Here is an 18,215-nt window from a genome sequence, read left to right as displayed (position 1 = left end):
CCTGTCCTTTAATAAATGGAGTAGTGTTATTACTGTCTACTACATTTGAGCATATTGTTCTAGTTACTATTGCTGTGTAACACATCACCCCCAAAACCAAAATGGCAACAAAGAACCATTTTATTATAGGTCAGAAATTTGGACAGGCCACAAGGATGGCTTGCCTCTGTCTCTGCCCCGTTAGGCCCGGGGCCTTAGCTGGGAAGACCTGAAGGCTAGAATGACTCAACTGCTAGGAGCTAGAATCACCTGGAGGCACCTTCACTCATATGTCTGGCAGTTGATTAGGACTGTTTGCTGAGACCTCAACTGGGCTGTCCGTTGGAACCTCTATAGTTGCCTCCTCCATATCGTCTCTCCATGCGGGTTGTTTGAGCTTCCTCGCAATATGTAGGCTGAATTCTAAAAGCAATCATCCAAAAGAGGAAGGCAAAAATGCAGGGCACGTTTGTGATCCTGCCTTGGAAGGAATCACATGGCATCACATTCACCACACTCTCCTGGTCAAGGCAGCCACAGAGGTCTGCCTAGGTTCAAAGGGAAGGGACACAAACCCCACCACTCAACGGGAGGAGTTTCAAGGTGAGGACATGTGGGATGGGAGATATTGTTGTGGCCGTCTCTGCAAAATAGAATCTGTCACACATATGAAGTAGAATTCCCCCAAATCTGATTTATTCGATGACCTAATATTACCAATTTTAAATTATCTCTGAGAAATATAAAAAGGAAAAATTAAGCAAAATCAGATACAACAGCAATCTCAAGTAGTTAATAAAGTTATGGACTGAGTAATTCTAAACATTCTCTATTCACCTTTAAATGTCAGGATAAGCACACAGCTTTCAAAGACAGAGAGTCTGTACTTTCAGGCTGTCTGCAAAAACCTATTAAAATGATGTATGTGTGACATTAATTTCTGATTACTACCAAAGAATGAATGCCCATTAATGGCCATTTATTTTTATTTTTTCCACTTATGAAATGGTACATTAGTTTTAATTTCTAAGCATATCAAAGTTTCAAGATCTATTTATTATGCACTTACAACAATTTACAAAACCAATCAACTCTCAAGAGTCTATACCCCTCCCAATCTAAAACAAATTTCACATAATGATTCTCAGTAAGGTAAACATTTCAGCAAACAGAGAGTGTAGCTAGTGTCCAAAAGGTCAACATATTATGACAGTTTTACTAAGTAACAGAGTTCTAAAGTTAAATAATAGTACCTGGAAGAATATATAACTATAGTTATATATAGCTGTGCCAAGAGCTTAGAATTTTACCACTTAAATTATAGCATATCTGATTACCCAAATTTATATCTCTAGCCTGGACTTCTCCTCTGAACCCCAGACACACATATTTAACTATCCATTAACTTTTCACTTAGATATCCACTAGACACCTAGTAAAATGTCCGGTACTAAGCTACTATTCTTCTCCTCCCAAACCTGATCCTACTTTTCTAAGTTTCTCATTTCCTTATTTTTACATGATATGTTGTATATAGAGATTGCATTTAAGGGCAATTTTTTTTACTGTTTGGTTCACTATCATTTTCTTTTTGCTTAGAACAATACCTGGCACATAATAGGTGGTCAAAAATATTTGTCGAATGAATTAATGAATGATGATTTACCTGGGCACATGAATGAATTGCAACTAGGGAAGAACCAAAAGGAACAAAGAACTAACCTTAAATCGGTTATGTTTATAAATGGCTGAAAGGGTAAAGAAAAAAACAAAACAAAACCCGTTGCCGTCGAGTCGATTCCGACTTACAGCGACCCTATAGGACAGAGTAGAACTGCCTGACAGAGGTTCCAAGGAGTGTCTGGAGAATTCTAACTGCCGACATTTGGTTCACAGCTGTAGCTCTTAGCCACTATGCCACCAAGGTAAAGAAGTAGCTCCAATATATTACTAGGTTTTAAGTTTGTTGTAAAGAATAAGAAAAATTAGCAAAAACTGAGAATGCATGAGAAAGAAAGTGTTAAATATTGCTAACCTAAGCCACGTTAGAATTCCCTAGGAGAGCTTTTAACATTATAGATTTTCATACTTTCCAGTTTGGGAAATGGTGGTAAGAGATGAGATGATGAACACCCAATATCCAATCTTGGTACCTGTATAATCTCAGAGATTCAAGATGGGATAGAAATTGGAATTAAGGTTTAAACAACTAATCTTCCTATACTCTGTCTAAAGAAAGAAGGGGTTAACAGAAAAGGAATTATCTACATAACATCTATATTAATGTACCCTACAGCCCATCTGTCCATCTAGAGGAGATAGATGCCTTTGGCTTCTATCACCAGCCATTAAAATCATCTAGTTCTATTTGATTTTATGCTCTCCAGAAAGCTTTCTATAGAATTCAGCTTTCCATACAGATTAGCCTACAGGAAGAGAATGTACAGATCAAGAAACATGTGAATATCTAGTTCCTTAAGAATACACTTCTCGCTATAAATTTAAAATTTGCGTTCTGGTTTATTCATCAGTCTTGGGAATTTGGTTAGCATGAGTGACCTTTAGGCACAGTGAAAATACCAAATCTCTTTAAAAGAGTTGAGGAGCAGGCCCTGACAACACTACCAAAGTTATACCACCTGATCATAAACAGACAGGGCAAAAAAGAAGTGATTTGGTTTTTGTTTGTGTCCCCTGGTTAAAAAAAAAAAAAAAAAAAGGACCTGAGGCTAAAATACTGCTTAACTCATAGGCCAAAGCAATGGAGCTGTGTCACCTTCCCACCTTTTGGCTCACCTCTCAAGGTGTACACTGTTAGGTCTTCTTTAGCCATTCAAGACTATTTTAACCTATGTTCATTTTAACTTAACCCATATAAAAATGTTGGGGAAGTGCAAAACATCATGGAAAGGCTCTCTATTCAACCCTCATCATTAATGTAGGCAGCCAAGTAGCCCATCTCAGCCTCCATCTATTTAAGCTCCTTTCCAACACTGCCATAAACCCACTGCAGTTGAGTCGATTCCGACTCGTAGCGACCCTATAGGACAGAGTAGAACTGCCATAAGGAGACTGAAAATCCGGCCCTAAGGTTCCTATTTTCAGCAGTTCAAAGGCATCTCACATGCTCTCAAGGTGAAGTCATAATTCTCACATGGTTTTCAACCAGTCCACCTTTTCAGGCCCCTCTTATAACCCCATCATAGACTCTCCTCATTCTAGAAATCCATGTCCTCCTACACTCCTGGGCCTTTGGACATGCCATTTACTCCCTCTTCCTGGAAGGCTCTGTCTACATCAGTTCCCAAAACCAAAAACCCAAACCCACTGCTGTCAAGTCAATTCCGACTCCTAGCGACCCTATAAAGCTGCTGTAAAAAATGGTTTGGGGCGTCATAACTTCACAAAAGGGAGGAGAGATAATCAAGATCAGTATCAGCCCAAAGCTGATCCCTATGAGGTGGAGGTCAAACATACCTCCACCCTCAAACCTTTTTATCAATTTGACACCAGCCATTACGTTCATGGCACTCTCTACTTCTCTGCTGAGTTTGTTAATTCATTTCAATGGACACAAAGAGCTCACAGACAATACTCACGATTACAAGATTTATCAGGTTTTAACAGATTACAAAGGAGCCTTGGTGGCACAATGGTTAAGCGCTTGGCTGCTAACCAAAAGTTCAGTGGTTCAAACCTACCAGATGCTCCATGGGAGAAAGATGTGGCAGTCTGCTTCCACAAAGATTACAGCCTAGAAAACCCTATGGCACAGCTCTACTCTGTTCTATGGGGTCGCTTTGAGGTGGAATTCGACTTGACAGCAATGGGTTTGCTTTTTTTTCAGGGGCAGGGAGGTAATAGGTTACAGGAGCCATGGTGGTTGCAGTGGTTAAGAGCTCAACTGCTAAACAAAAGGTCAGCAGTTCAAATCTACCAGCTGATCCTTGGAAACCCACTGGAGTAGTTCTACTCTGTCCTGTAGGGTCACTATGAGTCAGAATTGACTCCACAGCAATGAGTGTGGTGTTTTTGTTTTAAATAGGTTACACCTTGGGATCAGGATCAGGAAGCATGTAAGCAAAATCTGCCTTATTCAGTGCAAAACAGCTCTCTCAGCTCCTCTTGGCCATGCAGGGCTCCTTCCAGTCCCTTCAGCATAGGCTCCTCTCGGTCCCTTCTGCACAGGCTCCTCTCAGCCCCCTCAGCACAGGCCTCATTTCTAAGCCCTCAGCCCTTTGCCCTGCTCAGGAAAGTGTTACAAAGCTCTTTCGCTCTGTCATTAAGTACCCAGAGGCAGCCCACTCTGCCAGGAAGCCACCTGCCTAAGGAGCTCAGCTCTCTCACTCCATGGGTCAGCACGCCCACCTGTAGTTGCCTTGCTCCGTGGGCCAGGAAGCCCACTGAGCCATCTCATGCCAGTCTCCTGGTTCTGTTGCCACCTCTACCCACTATCTTGCACCATCTCCAGTGTTACAGCTCTCTCCCTCTGTTTCTTGGGTCTAGGAGGTTCTCAGCACAGGGACCCTAGATCCAAAGGATGCACTCCACTCCTGGCTCTTCTTTCTTGATGGTAGCAAGCCCCCAAGCCACCACCACCACCACCTCTGGGATGTGATCATTTTAAGCCCAGCGGGATGACCAAACTGAGCAATCTCTTTGTTAAGATTCCATATACCTTATTTGCATTACTCCCACAAGGACTCCATGCACCTTATTTGTATTATTCATAGGCTTCCAATCATCTGGACGAGACACAGGCACCTTATTTGCACCGTCCTACAAACATTTTGTTGGAGTTACAAGGACTGTGGCTATAAGGGGCATATTAAATAATTGAGTGCACTACACTTGCCCACCCCCTTTACCTGTATAACTTACTTATCCTACTTTTCCAACTAGGTTGTACTCTTGTCTACATGCTTCTACGTATTTTCTCCACCCTAGTTCTTATCACACTGTACTGTGATTTCTTGTTTACATTTCTGTAACCCTACTAGGCTATAAGGTACTTGAGGGCAAAAACAAGTCTTGGCACTTAGTAGGTACTTTTTTTTTTTTTATATACTATGGAGAAAATATGTAACTCCCAGTCATACTCATCATGTCTGTAGCTCTTATCTGCATAAGGTAACTTTCATAATTTTATTCGGTTTCTTCTGTTATATACTAAAGTCATAATTATTTACCACCAACACCACCACTCCTCTTGCCAAAAATAGTAATGACGCATAGGAATTAAATCTATCCTAGTATGACAAGGAGAGTTTTTATGTACACCACCTTACTACCTTTTGAAATTTGAACCATAAAAATTGACAACCTATTTTGAAAGTAAAATTTAAATTAAAAAAATTTCAGAGAAATAGCGAAAAATCTATTTTAAATATTCATGTGTATACATTCCTGAAATCCATTTCCCAAACAAAGAGTTCCAGGCAATTCACACATAGCTGTCCTAATGTGAATATTTTTAAAGCTCTCGGTTTTCTTTGCAAAGAAGTCAATTGCAAACTAAGCTGTTACGTAGAATAATGTATTAGATGTCTCAAGTGGCAAATATCCAGCTTTTTGAGGGGGGAAATAATGTGAACTTCAGTAGAATTTTTTAAAAGTGTGGTTATAATAACCAAGGAGAAGTTAGAACTATTTTTACCCTTAAGAGGTGATATTAAAATTATATGTTGAGCATACTCAAATATGTTATGGTTAGTGTTTAGAGTATATTTTATATGAAAAAAAAAAAAAGATAAACATGCATTTGATATGGTCATTTGAAATCTAGATTTCCTTTTCCAAAGCAAAGACCTCCAGACATTTTCCTAATATTTGGTTATTTTATTGTTAACATGTAAACAGAACTTTAAATCAAAGGACAAAGACTTCACTGTGAATACTAGAGGGTTAGGACAATGAACTGCTCATTTTTCATGAGTCTCGCTTGCTGCAGGACAGTTCTACAATTTGTTTCCAAAGAATAGGGTTTGTATGCTTTCTCCTTAACCTTTCCCATTTTATAACAATTTATATTTACTTGCCACCTGTCATCCATCAACCTCAAAGCACATAACAAACACTTGTACTTGAGCCTTCTTGTGAAGCGGAAGGCAAGCAACATCAGACCACACTTTATACATCAGGAAAAAGAAGAACAGAAATGCAAGGGCTTGCCCAACACCAATAAATGTTAGATTAGGCAAGCAATGCAACCCAGCCTGAGCCCTCCAGTGCTGTCTCACTCAAATGGGAGTGCCCACACTGTTTCTTCCAAGAGCCCGTCTGGAATTATAACACGTTTCAGTAACCTATCCTCAGTTTTATGAGTCGGAATTGACTTGTCGGCACTGGGTTTGTTTTTTTATCCTCAGTTTTGGCTGTGTAAATACAAGAGGAATAGCGTCCTTTAAAGGTGTCAAGTTTTCCTTTGTCATAGATATGAGAAAAGTGTTTGGTTTCTTGTTCCTGGAGAACAAAAACTTCAAAAGCCCTGCCTGTGACATCTAGAGCACCCCCAAAGTGATGAATATCTATTCCCTCCTTGCTCTTTCTCAATTTAATTAAAAAATATTATTCACCAAGACATACTTTTGTTGGGACAAATCAGGAACTCAATACTGCCCTTAAAAAAAATTTTTTTTTTTTTTTTTTTTACTAATTAATAAATACTCTCACAAATTTCTTACCAATTCAAAAAGAAAAAAACAACGTTGGATTTGGAAAATGAGGGGATTACTAACGTATGTGAAACACCTGCCACAATATAAGCTTCATTCATGACTGTCTTGTTCCTGCTGGTTCTGCAGCACATAGCAGTGTGCATCACTGATTCTCGACATGAGTAACAAATGATTTAAAAGGCAAAAATCTACATCAGTGACAGGGGAAATCCCAGTGATGAGGATAAAGAGGGTTGTGAGCTTCTAATACAGAAGATGCAGGTTTTTTTTTTAACTACCATGGGCTTTGGTGTCAGGGAAAAAAAACTGCATTTAAATTCTAACGCTTACACTCACTCTTTGGGTGAGCCTTGTAAGTAACTTCACCTGAGACTCATTTGTAAAATGGAGATTTGTGGACACAAAAATAGAGAGTGGAGACGAGGAGTGTGCCGTCTCATTAGGGAGAGAGCAACTAGGAGTATATCAAACCAAAACCCACTGCTGTCAAGTCGATTTCGACTCATAGCGACCCTATAGGACAGAGCAGAACTGCCCCATAGAGTTTCCAAAGAGCGCCTGGTGGATTTGAACTGCCGACCTCTTAGTTAGCAGCCGTAGCACTTAACCACTATGCCACCAGGGTTTCTAGGAGTATATAGCAAGGTGTATATAAATTTTTGTATGAGAGACTGACTTGGGTTGTAAACTTTCACTTAAAGTACAATAAAAAATTTTTTAAAAATGAAGATTTATAAAATTAAATTCAGAGTCATTATATTACGGAAGCACACATTTAAATCTGATTTAAAAAAAGGTGCATTAGGCACTTAACAAATGTTAGTTGTTTTCTATTTTCATATTTTAAAAGATGGGGGGAGGGTTTTAGTTCTATGAATGATTTTTCAAGAAAAGGAGGCACTGGAGTAGCATTACAATGTGTGGTGGTGAAGACTGAGGGCCCTAAAGAAGTCCGTGGGTGCAAATAGATCAAACAAGAATGGCAAAACACGGGTAACTCTTGAAGCTGTATGATAAGCGCATAGGACGTCATGACATTATTTTCTCTACTTTAAGTATGTTTGAAAATTTCTATAACAAAAAGTTCAAACAATAATAATTTACAGCCTTAAAAAATAAAAATAAAAAAAGGAGGAGGAGGGCTCTAGAGTCCCAAAGACCTAGGACTGAATCCCTGCTTCCTACTCTGAACTTTGCTGGAGGGCAAGTTATTTTACCTTTCTGAGCGTCAATTTCTTCCTTTATAAAAAAGGGTAGGAAGGTATGGCTGACCCAGAGATCTCGCTCCAAAAAAGGACTCGGTGCCCAGCTGTAAGAAGTATGGTTAGCAGGCACTCTTCTTCAGGGACTGCCTCATCTTTTAAGAACAAATCATGCTCTTCTCATAGCAGCCCCTAGTCAATGACTGAATAAGATGGTAGCCAAGGTCACAGTCTTCTCGGGGAGCCCTGGCCAATGAATGAACAAGACAAGAGGTAAAAGGACCTAGCCATTTCTGCCCAACGTGAGGCTCCTTGAGTGGCTGATCTTTGCTCTGGAGCGCCTCAATTGGCTGGCAGAGGCTTTCTCAGAGCTGCAATCAGAGTCTGATGGCTCCACCTGTCCAATGCTAAGCCCTCCCTTTTCCTTTCACGAGTGATACTCCCCGATGAATCTTTTGCACTTCCAACTCTTTTTCCTGAATACTGGCACCAATGCTATTTACCTCACTGAACTCTTGTGAAGAATAAATGAGACGATGGACATAAAATACCATGCACAGCCCATGGGACATGGTAAGCAACCTAAATGGTGATAATTCAACAGTGTTTATTTAAGGCAATAGTGCCTGGTGCATGTGAAAATATTACAAGAATTATACAGTTTATCTACTTATAAGCTATTTCTATTTTTAGAACCTCCGCAGAGAGTGTAGAGAAGTACAGATGGAAATTGTTACTGTTAACTGTATACACTGAAACCATGTATGGGATTTTAAGACCTAATTCTTATTAAATAGTTAATTTCAATGACCATAGTGGTATACCCTAAATAAATAAAAAAAATTCTACCATACAACTTACATAATATTACAGTTTAAATGTGAACAGATATTGTAACTTTTGCAACAATGGAAGTTTCATATATACATATACATATAGCTGATACGATTTTATTTCTATTAGACAATTGAGATTGTTAAACTTTCTGTAAACAAATTTAACATAGAATTTTACACAAAGAATGAGATTTACAAGTTATATTGATCCCAATCAGAAGATGACTATCAATTAATATTAAACACTTGTACTATCCCAGTTAACACCCGAGTATAACATATATATATGTACATATTTTTATATGTATATGTATGTGTGTGTGTATATATATATTTGGCCCTTTGTGATTAATTTTTTTTAACTAGACAAATCCCTAAGGAGCCCTGGTGGCACGGCAGTTACCCAAAAGACCAGTGGTTTCAACTCACAGCTACTCTGCAGGAGAAAGACGTGGCAGTCTGCTTCTGTAAAGATTTATGGCCTTGGAAACCCTATGGGGCAGTTCTGTCCTATAAGGTCGCTATGAGCCAAAATAGACTCGACGGCAATGAGTTTGGGTTTTTTTTTTTTTTTTTTTTGGTTTTAGACAAATTGCTAGGCTCATGTTAGTATGATTGTACACTACCAAAACAGGAAACAAATACTCCTTATAAATGCTAATTCCAGAAGACTTCACACCCACATTCTAAAATCTAATTAGATTAATTTCCCAGGGCATGCATGTATTCTTGGTAGCTTGCAATTTTTAAGTGTCAAAATAAAGCCTTATTTTTAAATATGGGTGGTGTTGCTGAAACACGTATGAGTAATCCTTGCAGGAAACACACGATTAGCTTTAGCTAGGAAGTGGGAGATGCTTGAACAGTCCTTCAATGTCGCACCAATGGAAACCACTAGCTGTAACATGGTCACACTGTAAGCACAGACACTTACAAAACTCTCCTATCATGCTTGAAATACAGTTCTACTTACCAAAAATGCAACTTACACATATTTTCAGGTACATGTTTAATGTGTCAAGTGAAGGCAACAAACCGATATGTAAATATCAACTACAAAATTGCCAGACCTCCTATGTTATATTTTGTTTTGTCTAATATCTAGTAACCACAAAAGGTTGTGTGCAAAGTCTGTTCTTATGGAAACGTAAGGACAACAGAATTAAACTTGATTTAGTCTATCTGCTGAAGTAATTCTATTCTACTCACCATAGTTTGAGGAGTAATGTCTGCCCAACAGAGATCTCTGAAGGGTTACAAACAGCAGTACAAGAGCTAATGAACTGTTATTAATATTGTACTCAATTTAGTATTCAAAGGTCAACAAGAAGTGATAATTCTACAAAACCTGGAACCATTAACAGTCAATTACTTCAAGTTTAAAATAAAATCAGTATTGCATAGTTTAAAATTTTAACACACTACAAGGTGTTCTTATATGAACACGCATATACATATCAGGTATAAGTAGCACGAACAATAGAGAAGAAATAAATCCCCGGGTTAGATGCTCGACTACTAGTCAAAAGGTTGGTAGTTTAAACCCACTCAGAAGCACCTTGGAACACAGGGCTGGTGATCAGCTTTCAAAAGGTCACAGCCTGGAAAACCCTATGGAGCAGTTCTACCCTGCACACATAGGGTTGCTGTAAGGTGCAACTAACAGCAACGATACTTTAAAGGTAAAAAAAGGTGTTTAGACCAAGGCCACACGACAACTAAGAGCCCAAGAGACAGAAAGGGCCACATAAACCAGAGACCTACATCATCCTGAGACCAGAAGAACTAGTTGGTGCCCAGCCACAATCGATGACTGCCCTGACAGGGAGCACAACAGAGAACCCCTGAGGGAGCAGGAGATCAGTGGGATGCAGACCCCAAATTCTCATAAAAAGACCATACTTAATGGTCTGGATGTGACTAGAGGAATCCCGACGGGCATGGTCCCCAAACCTTCTGTTGGCACAGGACAGGAACCATCCCCGAAGACAACTTATCAGACATGAAAGGGACTGGACAGTGGGTAGGAGAGAGATGCTGATGAAGAGTGAGCTAATTATATCAAGTGGTCACTTGAGATTGTGTTGGCATCTCCTGTCTGGAGGGGGGATGGGAGGATAGAGAGAGTTGGAAGCTGGCAAAATTGTCACGAAAGGAGAGACTGGAAGGGCTGACTCATTAGGGGGAGAGCAAGTGGGAGTACGGAGTAAGACGTATGTAAACTTATATGTGACAGACTGACTTGATTTGTAAACGTTCACTTGAAGCTCAATAAAAGTTAATAAAAAAAAAAAAGATGAAATCTAAAAAAGGTGTTTAGGATTATAAAAATTTTTCAACTGCCAAAGTGTAAAAAGGCGTTGTTACTACCTGTCCATTCCTTTTTGGAAACCCTGGTAGCATTGTGATTAACTGCTACAGCTGCCTGCTAAACAAAAGGCCAGCAGTTTAAATCTACCAGGCCCTCCTTGGAAACTCCATTCCTTTTAAAAAGTAAATTTTAAAATAAAAGGAAAAAATGACTTCATTCATTCAGTCATTCAATATTTCCTGAACTCCTATTATGCTTCTGGTAAAGTTGGTAAATAACTTACACTGCTGCCTCTTAAAAGTGCACACCACAGTCAACGTCAACATATTCAACATATTGCTGAAGGCACATTATATGACTATAATTGTTCTAAAAACACTGGTAAAAAAAAAAAAAAAAAAAAGACATACTATCAACACAGGTATTGTCATGGATTGAACTGTGTCCCCCCAAAATGTGTCAGTTTGGCTAGGCCATGATTCCCAGTATTGTGTGGTTGTCCTCCATTTTGTGATTAATGTAATTTTCCTATGTGTTGTAAATCCTAATCTCTGCCTGTGGTTAACGAGGCAGGACTGGGTTGTGATGAAGAGGATTAGGGTGGGATCTAACACCCTTTCTCAGATCACATCCCTGATCCAATGTAAAGGGAGTTTCCCTGGGGTGTGGTCTGCACCACCTTTTATCTTACAAGAGATAAAAGGAAAGACAAGAAGCAGAGAGTGGGAGACTTCATACCACCAAGAAAGCAGCACCAGGAACAGAGCACATCCTTTGGAGCCAGGGCTCCTGCACAGAGAAGCTCCTAGACAATGGGAAGACTGATGACTGACAAGGACCTTCCCCCAGAGCCAACAGAGAGAGAGAAAGACTTCCTTTGGAGCCGATGCCCTGAATTTGAACTTGTAGCCTACTAGACTGTGAAAGAGTAAACTTCTCTTTGTTAAAGCCATCCACTTGTAGTATTTCTGTAATGGCAGCACTAGCTGACTAAGAACAGTACTACTTACTGTGGTCAGTTATTCACATCTCTCTGCTTTTTCTTTTTATATTTTGGGCCACTTAATTTCTCATTAGCACCAGAGCAAAGGAATAAAGATGGCAGAGTGGATACTAGGAGACAACAAAACTAGGCTCTGTCACTGAGTAATCTGTTAGCTGCAAAGAGTAGAATAATTATGAAAAAAGCTATATTTCCAATGGGTTTATTTATAATTCACACACTCCATGAGTAAACTAATAAAAAGTTGAACTGACACTTTGATAATCTGTCACTTCCTGTCAATAAGTAGTTAAGAAAAAGCATTCAAATGTAGCAAACTCTTGCTTCCTGATTTCTCTCATGACCAGTCATAATTTCAACAAGTCAGTGCAATATATTCACCACGTAAATACTATCTTTTTAACAAAGCTTGAGTAACATTTTCACCCGTTTTACAAAGAAATATAAATCTCTTATGTTGCAGACGTTCTTTACATGCTTTTACTGAAACAAGCAGATAGATTAGTTGTACATGTGACTTGCAACAGACCCAGATCCATGTGTGACACACAATAGTTGTTCAATAAAAGCTTTACAATTTGATTAAAAGGCAATGTTATAAAAAGTTCTACAGAAATTATTTTATCACAGTTTAATCACTTTAAAACAGCCACTTAAACTTTGTTATGAACCGATACAAAAACAGAAAGCCCCAATTTAAATGTAAACTAATGGTTATGAAAAACATAACTAGCAGTCAATTTTAAATTGTTCATTTTTATAGTTATATGGTAACTTCCTGACATTTCATGATTTCTCAAAAAATTTTCCTAGAATGTTAAAGTTTACTCTCATGTTTAAAAGAAGAAAAAGACAAGGTGGGGGAAGAGAAGAGTAATTTCCTCTACAAGGCAGGATGTGGCTTAAGAGTAGGCCTTTAATGTAAAGTACATGTTAGAAACCACGGGTTTTTTAGAACACCTATATGGACTATGACTAAAGTTCTAAAATGTGTGTAAAACCCGATAGCATTTGTAAAGGTATATGAAAAGCTGCAACCACCTGTTACAAATAACTCATGGCCACCCAAACCATAACTCTGTCTCTCTCCATCTACCAAGTGAGCCCCATCATTATCTCATTACACATGTGCATGATCCCAAAGCCACCATTCAAGGAAAACCCTCAATCACTGCCCTCCACTGGACTGCCAATGCACAGCACATCACCAAGTCTCTGACCACCAGAGAACTAGGGGTTTGTTCTTCAGAATCCTTCATTATGCTAGGTTTTTCTTAAAACCTCAAACACCACAAATGAAATAAAGCAACTGAAAACAGACATTTCACTGCCCTTACACTTCTTTGCATTCCACTTTAATAATCAGATTTTGCACTTAGTTTACTACTGCAAATAATGTGTTCATTCCTTTCCTTCTACTAAACTATAAGCTACTCAAGGGCAAACGCTTATAGTCTATAGCAATGTGTTTCTTCCATTCATTTTTTCTTTCACTTGTCACTGCCATATACTTGCATACATTTAACTGCTATCTGATTCACTCTCCCTCATGAACTTCCCCCAAAAATTCTTCAAATGGTTCGCACTTTATTTCTTAAAGGATATCTTCTAATTATTTTGTTATAGAAAATTTCAAACATATAGTAGAAATAGTATTATGAACTCTACTGTACCCATCATCTAAGTTCAACAACTACCAACTCTGTTTCATCCCTATTCCCATTCCCATCCCCTACCACCCCCAAATTATTGTGAAGCAAATCCAAGACTTTGTATCATTTCACCTGTAAACATTCCAGTTCCCATTTATTTTCGACAACTCCCTGCCTTCCTTCCCACTCCCTGCCCCCAAAAAGAAGTGCACAGAACAATGCAGCAAATTGGAACTGTTCTATCAGTTCCATTCTGGTAGCTGCCTCCTCTCTGTCAGGTCACCTTCTATAACGTTCACCAACATCATTGTGAGATGTCCACCATTGTGTTCAGTCCCTTTAACCACATCTATTTCATTCAGAAATGTATTTTTCTCCACAACCCCATTCTCCCGTTTGAACAAGTGAAAAAAATCATGCCAAAATTCTAGTCTCTTGATGAAGATTACTTCTGATTTGTTCCCTCACCCCAGATAAACTAAAAAGAGCCAAAAGGAATGGAGGAGGAATAGAAGAAGAAAGAAATACAACACTTAAAACAGTAAATTTTGACTAACTGGAAACCCTAGTGGCGGGTGTGTACAAATATTCAAATTAGTTATTTTATTTTAAAAGTGTATATTTGTTAACATCAGCCAACATTTTGTCATGAATCCTTTATACAGAGGCTGTTTATAAAATGAGTTCTCTTAATTTAAGGGAGCTGATGCCTTTAGGATTTTGGTATACAGTATCTGCTTCTGAGCCTAAGAAATGGTTATGTAAAAACAGTTAAGGTCAAAAAAAAAAAATTAAGAGAGGATTATCTCTGTCTTTATAACTGCTCTAACCTTGTTTTATTTTGACATGAGATTTCTTGGCCTCCTCTCAGATAGTAACCACCACCCCACACTTTCTCCTCCACACCCTTTACATACTGAATTCCAAAAGGTAATAAGGGAGGCACTTTAAAGTTCATCATGGGAAATGGCTCATCTTGAGAGTATTTCAGAGCGATAATTGAGATTTCCTTCACTCCTCCCACTGGGCAGTGCACTGTCCGTTTCTTGCCCAGCGATTTGCCCAGGAATCCAGAGGAAGGCAGGGAAATGAACTCCATTCCACAGCCAACGGTTTCTCCTTCCTTAGGATGGCCTGCGATTTACCTTCGCATCCCCTGTTCGCACTTGGCCCTGGAGAGAGGGAACCTCTAAACACTAAGCTACTTGTTTACCCATCCACACCGCCCCCCCCCCCCCCCGCCCCAAGATAAGGGCAACGCGACCCAAAAGAGCCGGGCGAGGCGCTCCTCACCGCCAACCTTCCCGTTTCAAACTGCTTCCTCTCAGCGATTAAAGAATTATGTACCCCATGAATGCCTCTTCCTGAAATTGATAACACAGTGTCTCCCCTCAACCCCTCCTACTTTGCCCCTCTAAGCCAAACACCGCAGCCTCCACAAGAAACTCAGAATCTGAGCTGCCTCTGAAAAACCAGAAGTGCTCCGCAAACCGCCACAGGTCAACAGTCCTCATCTCCAGAGGGAAGACGCCACTTCTCGCCCCGGCACCCCCAAACCGAGGTCCCCACACCTGGCGCCCCCCCAGGCCGCCCCGCCTCCGGGAGGAGCGCCCAGTCCGCGGCCACCTCCACGGAGAGAAAGCAGTCCTAGAGGCTCCGCGGCTGCGGCGCCCGAACAACGCAAGCCCTCAAATCCAAGGGTCTCCAGGCCCCCATCGTAGCCCCTCACCGACACAAAGGGGTATCCACATCCGGTTACTCGTTTCGAAGGATTAAGCCCCTGCGCAACACACACGGCTGGCCCGGGGGCGCGGGGAAGAGGGAGGCCGGCCCGCGCCCCCTCCTCAGGCCGCGAGGAGACCCAGACCCGCGCGCGCCTTCTTCTCAAACCGGCGGGGAAACTCAGACCCGCGCCCCCTCCTCAGGCCGCGCGGGACCCAGGTGGCGCCGTCTTCGCAGACCGGCGGGGAGTCTCAGACCCGCGCCCCCTCCTCAGGCCGGCGGGGGAACCCAGACCTGCGCCCACTCCTCAGGCTGCTGGGGAAGCTAGACCCGAACCTTCTTCACAGGCCGGCGCTGGGGCTCAGAGCCGCACCCCCCTCCTCTGGTCGGCGAGGCAATCCCGGCCCGCGGGGGCGCCCCCTCCTCAGGCCGTTGCGGGCACCCAGACCAGCTCCCCCTCGCCTCCGAAAGACGAGTCTGGCCCGCGTCTCCCGCTCAGGCTGAGGCCGACGAGGGGAGCCGGACCCGCGTCCCCCCCGGCCACGGAGAACTGGACCCGCGCGCCATCGTCTCCCCAGGCAGCCTGGCCCAGCCCGCGCGCCCTGCACCTTCCCGGCAGCCCGGCGGGCCCAGCCCCTCACTCACCCAGAGCTCGGCGCCCCAGCTCATGGTGCAGGGGGCGGGAAGGGGCGCTCCGCGCGGCGGGCGCGGCTCCTTCGGTCCCCTCCCCGACGATCCCTTCGCCTCCCGAGGTCCCCGCGGCCGAGGAAAGCCCGGTGCCCGCTCGGTCGCCGCCTCCTCCGGTTCGCCGCTTCTCTCCTTGAGTCTCGGCGGCGGCTCCTCCTCCCCCTCGCTCCTCAGCAAAATGGCCCGAGGAAGCAGCAGCCGCGGCCGCCGCAGCGCCCGCCCGCCCGCCCCACACCCGGAGACAGGGGAGGGGGAGGGGGAGGGAAAGAGCCGCGGAGACCGCGGGCGCAGGGGTGGGGAGGGCAGGGCGGTGCGCGGGGGCGGGGCCGGCCTGACAGTGGCGCACGCGCGCCGGCCCCGCCTCCGCCCCGCCCCGCGCCCCTGGCCCAGCCGGGCCAGCCTTCCCTAAGGCGACCACCAGCGGGCTCACATCCCCTAGAGGGCTGGGAGGACGCGGACGTAGGTGGGGGTGGGACTTGGGATCGGGAGTACTCTCTGCGCCAATTTTTAAATGAAAATGAAATTACTTATTAGCAGCCACGCTCTCTGCTCAAGACAACCGCTTGCCTTTGAACCTAGCCGGCCCCTGTTATTACCCGCACTCCACAGAGACCTGAGATTCCTCCACTGCGCCAAGCGCCGTTTTGGATTTAAGAAAAACACTTTTCCCTGACAACCATTCACTCTGAACAGTTTGCTCGGGAACGTCTTTTCCCACCACCCAGCGATCGGGCAGGTCCGAGGAACCCTGCCGCCTCTAGCGGTGAGAGTAGGGTTTGGTGGGGCCTGCTTGCTGTGCTGACATGGACGCAGAAGCAGACTGACCGAACAGCTCTGAGTGGCTAGGGAAGGAATCCAGGGGCTTATAACCAGTGATTTGTAATCTCTAAAAGCAGTGATTCCCAACTTCTCCGGCCAAGAAACTCTCAGACGTAAAATCACGTTAAGCTTAGTAGGTAAAAGCCAAGGCGCTGGGTCCGCAGATAACTTGTTTGATTCAATTCCAGCCTCCAGCACATACTATCTGAGTAGTCTTGGGCAGTGAGTGCACATCTCCAGAAACTCAGAGCCCCCGTCGCCAAAACGTGGGTAATAATTTATCCATCTCACTCACTGTGTGGTGGTGAGGATCAAGGAACTGAGCACCTATGGTCTATGGCTGGTTAACAGGGAACTAATTTTATCTGTAGATACTGACTCCTTTTCTCTACATTAAAAAAAAAAAAGATCTGTTGCCGTCAAGTTGATTCCAATTCATAGCAACCCTATAGGACGGAGTAGAACTGCCCTATAGGGTTTCCAAAGAGCACCTGGTAGATTCGAACTGCCGACCTTTTGGTTAGCAGCCATAGCTCTCAACCACTATGCCAGTAGGGTTTCCCTATATTCCAAAGATTTACACAAATATTCCTGGCAATCTGTGAAGAATTTTTGGAGTTCCAACTCCTTCCTTTGAATCACTCACTAATCGGCCTCTCCCCCCATTCTTCTTTCATTTTCTGAGTAACTGTGGACTCCCAAAATTGGCCCCATTTTTAAAATATTTCACAATGATGCATTTCTACAACCCACCCCCAATCAGCTTATTTTCGTCCGTCAAAGGGTGGAGCTGAAAAAATCCTTACAGATAAACCTCCAAGTCTACTTCCTTTGTGGGACAGAGCTACAGTAAATCTAAACTGTCAAAACTGTTTGGTCTTTTTTAATTTACAAATCCCCCACTTCCCCTGCCATTTTTGTGTGTGTGTGTGTGTGTACATGTCGCTTTTCTAATATTTTACTCTCACAATTCCCAGGTCTGGTACTCTTCACTCCAGAGACTTTTTACATATACCACAATCAGAACAGCCAGCCACCTACCGCCCAGGGCAGATGAATAGTCAGGGTGAGTTAGAGGGTTTGGAATTTCAAACAACACTGCACAGTTTAATCTGTAAAAAGTGGAAATTTTAAGTGAAATGCAGGTTATCTAATAAAACCCTGCCTCAGTAATCACCTCAATTTATTACCTTCCTGCCAAGTCTGAAATATTTTTTCAGTCAAATTAATGACCTAATCTTGATTGAGTTCTTGGAGACTGTCTTCTTAAAAAGAGTGACTGATTGTGAAAATATGCTAATCAGGAAGAAAAACAACCTGCTGTTTT

General features: G+C 42.3%; 1 protein-coding gene across 1 annotated transcript in view; it reads right to left on the bottom strand.

The window, feature by feature from the left end:
* The window catches only part of FNBP1 (formin binding protein 1), a 149,337-nt gene extending 133,177 nt beyond the window's left edge, over positions 1 to 16,160 (bottom strand). Inside the window, exon 1 of the mRNA XM_023544839.2 lies at positions 16,028 to 16,160. Within this exon, the coding sequence (XP_023400607.2) occupies positions 16,028 to 16,051 (24 nt within the window). The 5' untranslated portion in view covers positions 16,052 to 16,160. The remainder of the gene's footprint in view (positions 1 to 16,027) is intronic.
* Between the last annotated feature and the right edge of the window lie 2,055 nt (positions 16,161 to 18,215).

Source organism: Loxodonta africana, chromosome 9 (genome assembly GCF_030014295.1).
Source record: "Loxodonta africana isolate mLoxAfr1 chromosome 9, mLoxAfr1.hap2, whole genome shotgun sequence".
In the NCBI taxonomy this organism is placed as follows: domain Eukaryota; kingdom Metazoa; phylum Chordata; class Mammalia; order Proboscidea; family Elephantidae; genus Loxodonta; species Loxodonta africana.
This window is presented reverse-complemented; position numbering and strand designations above follow the sequence as displayed.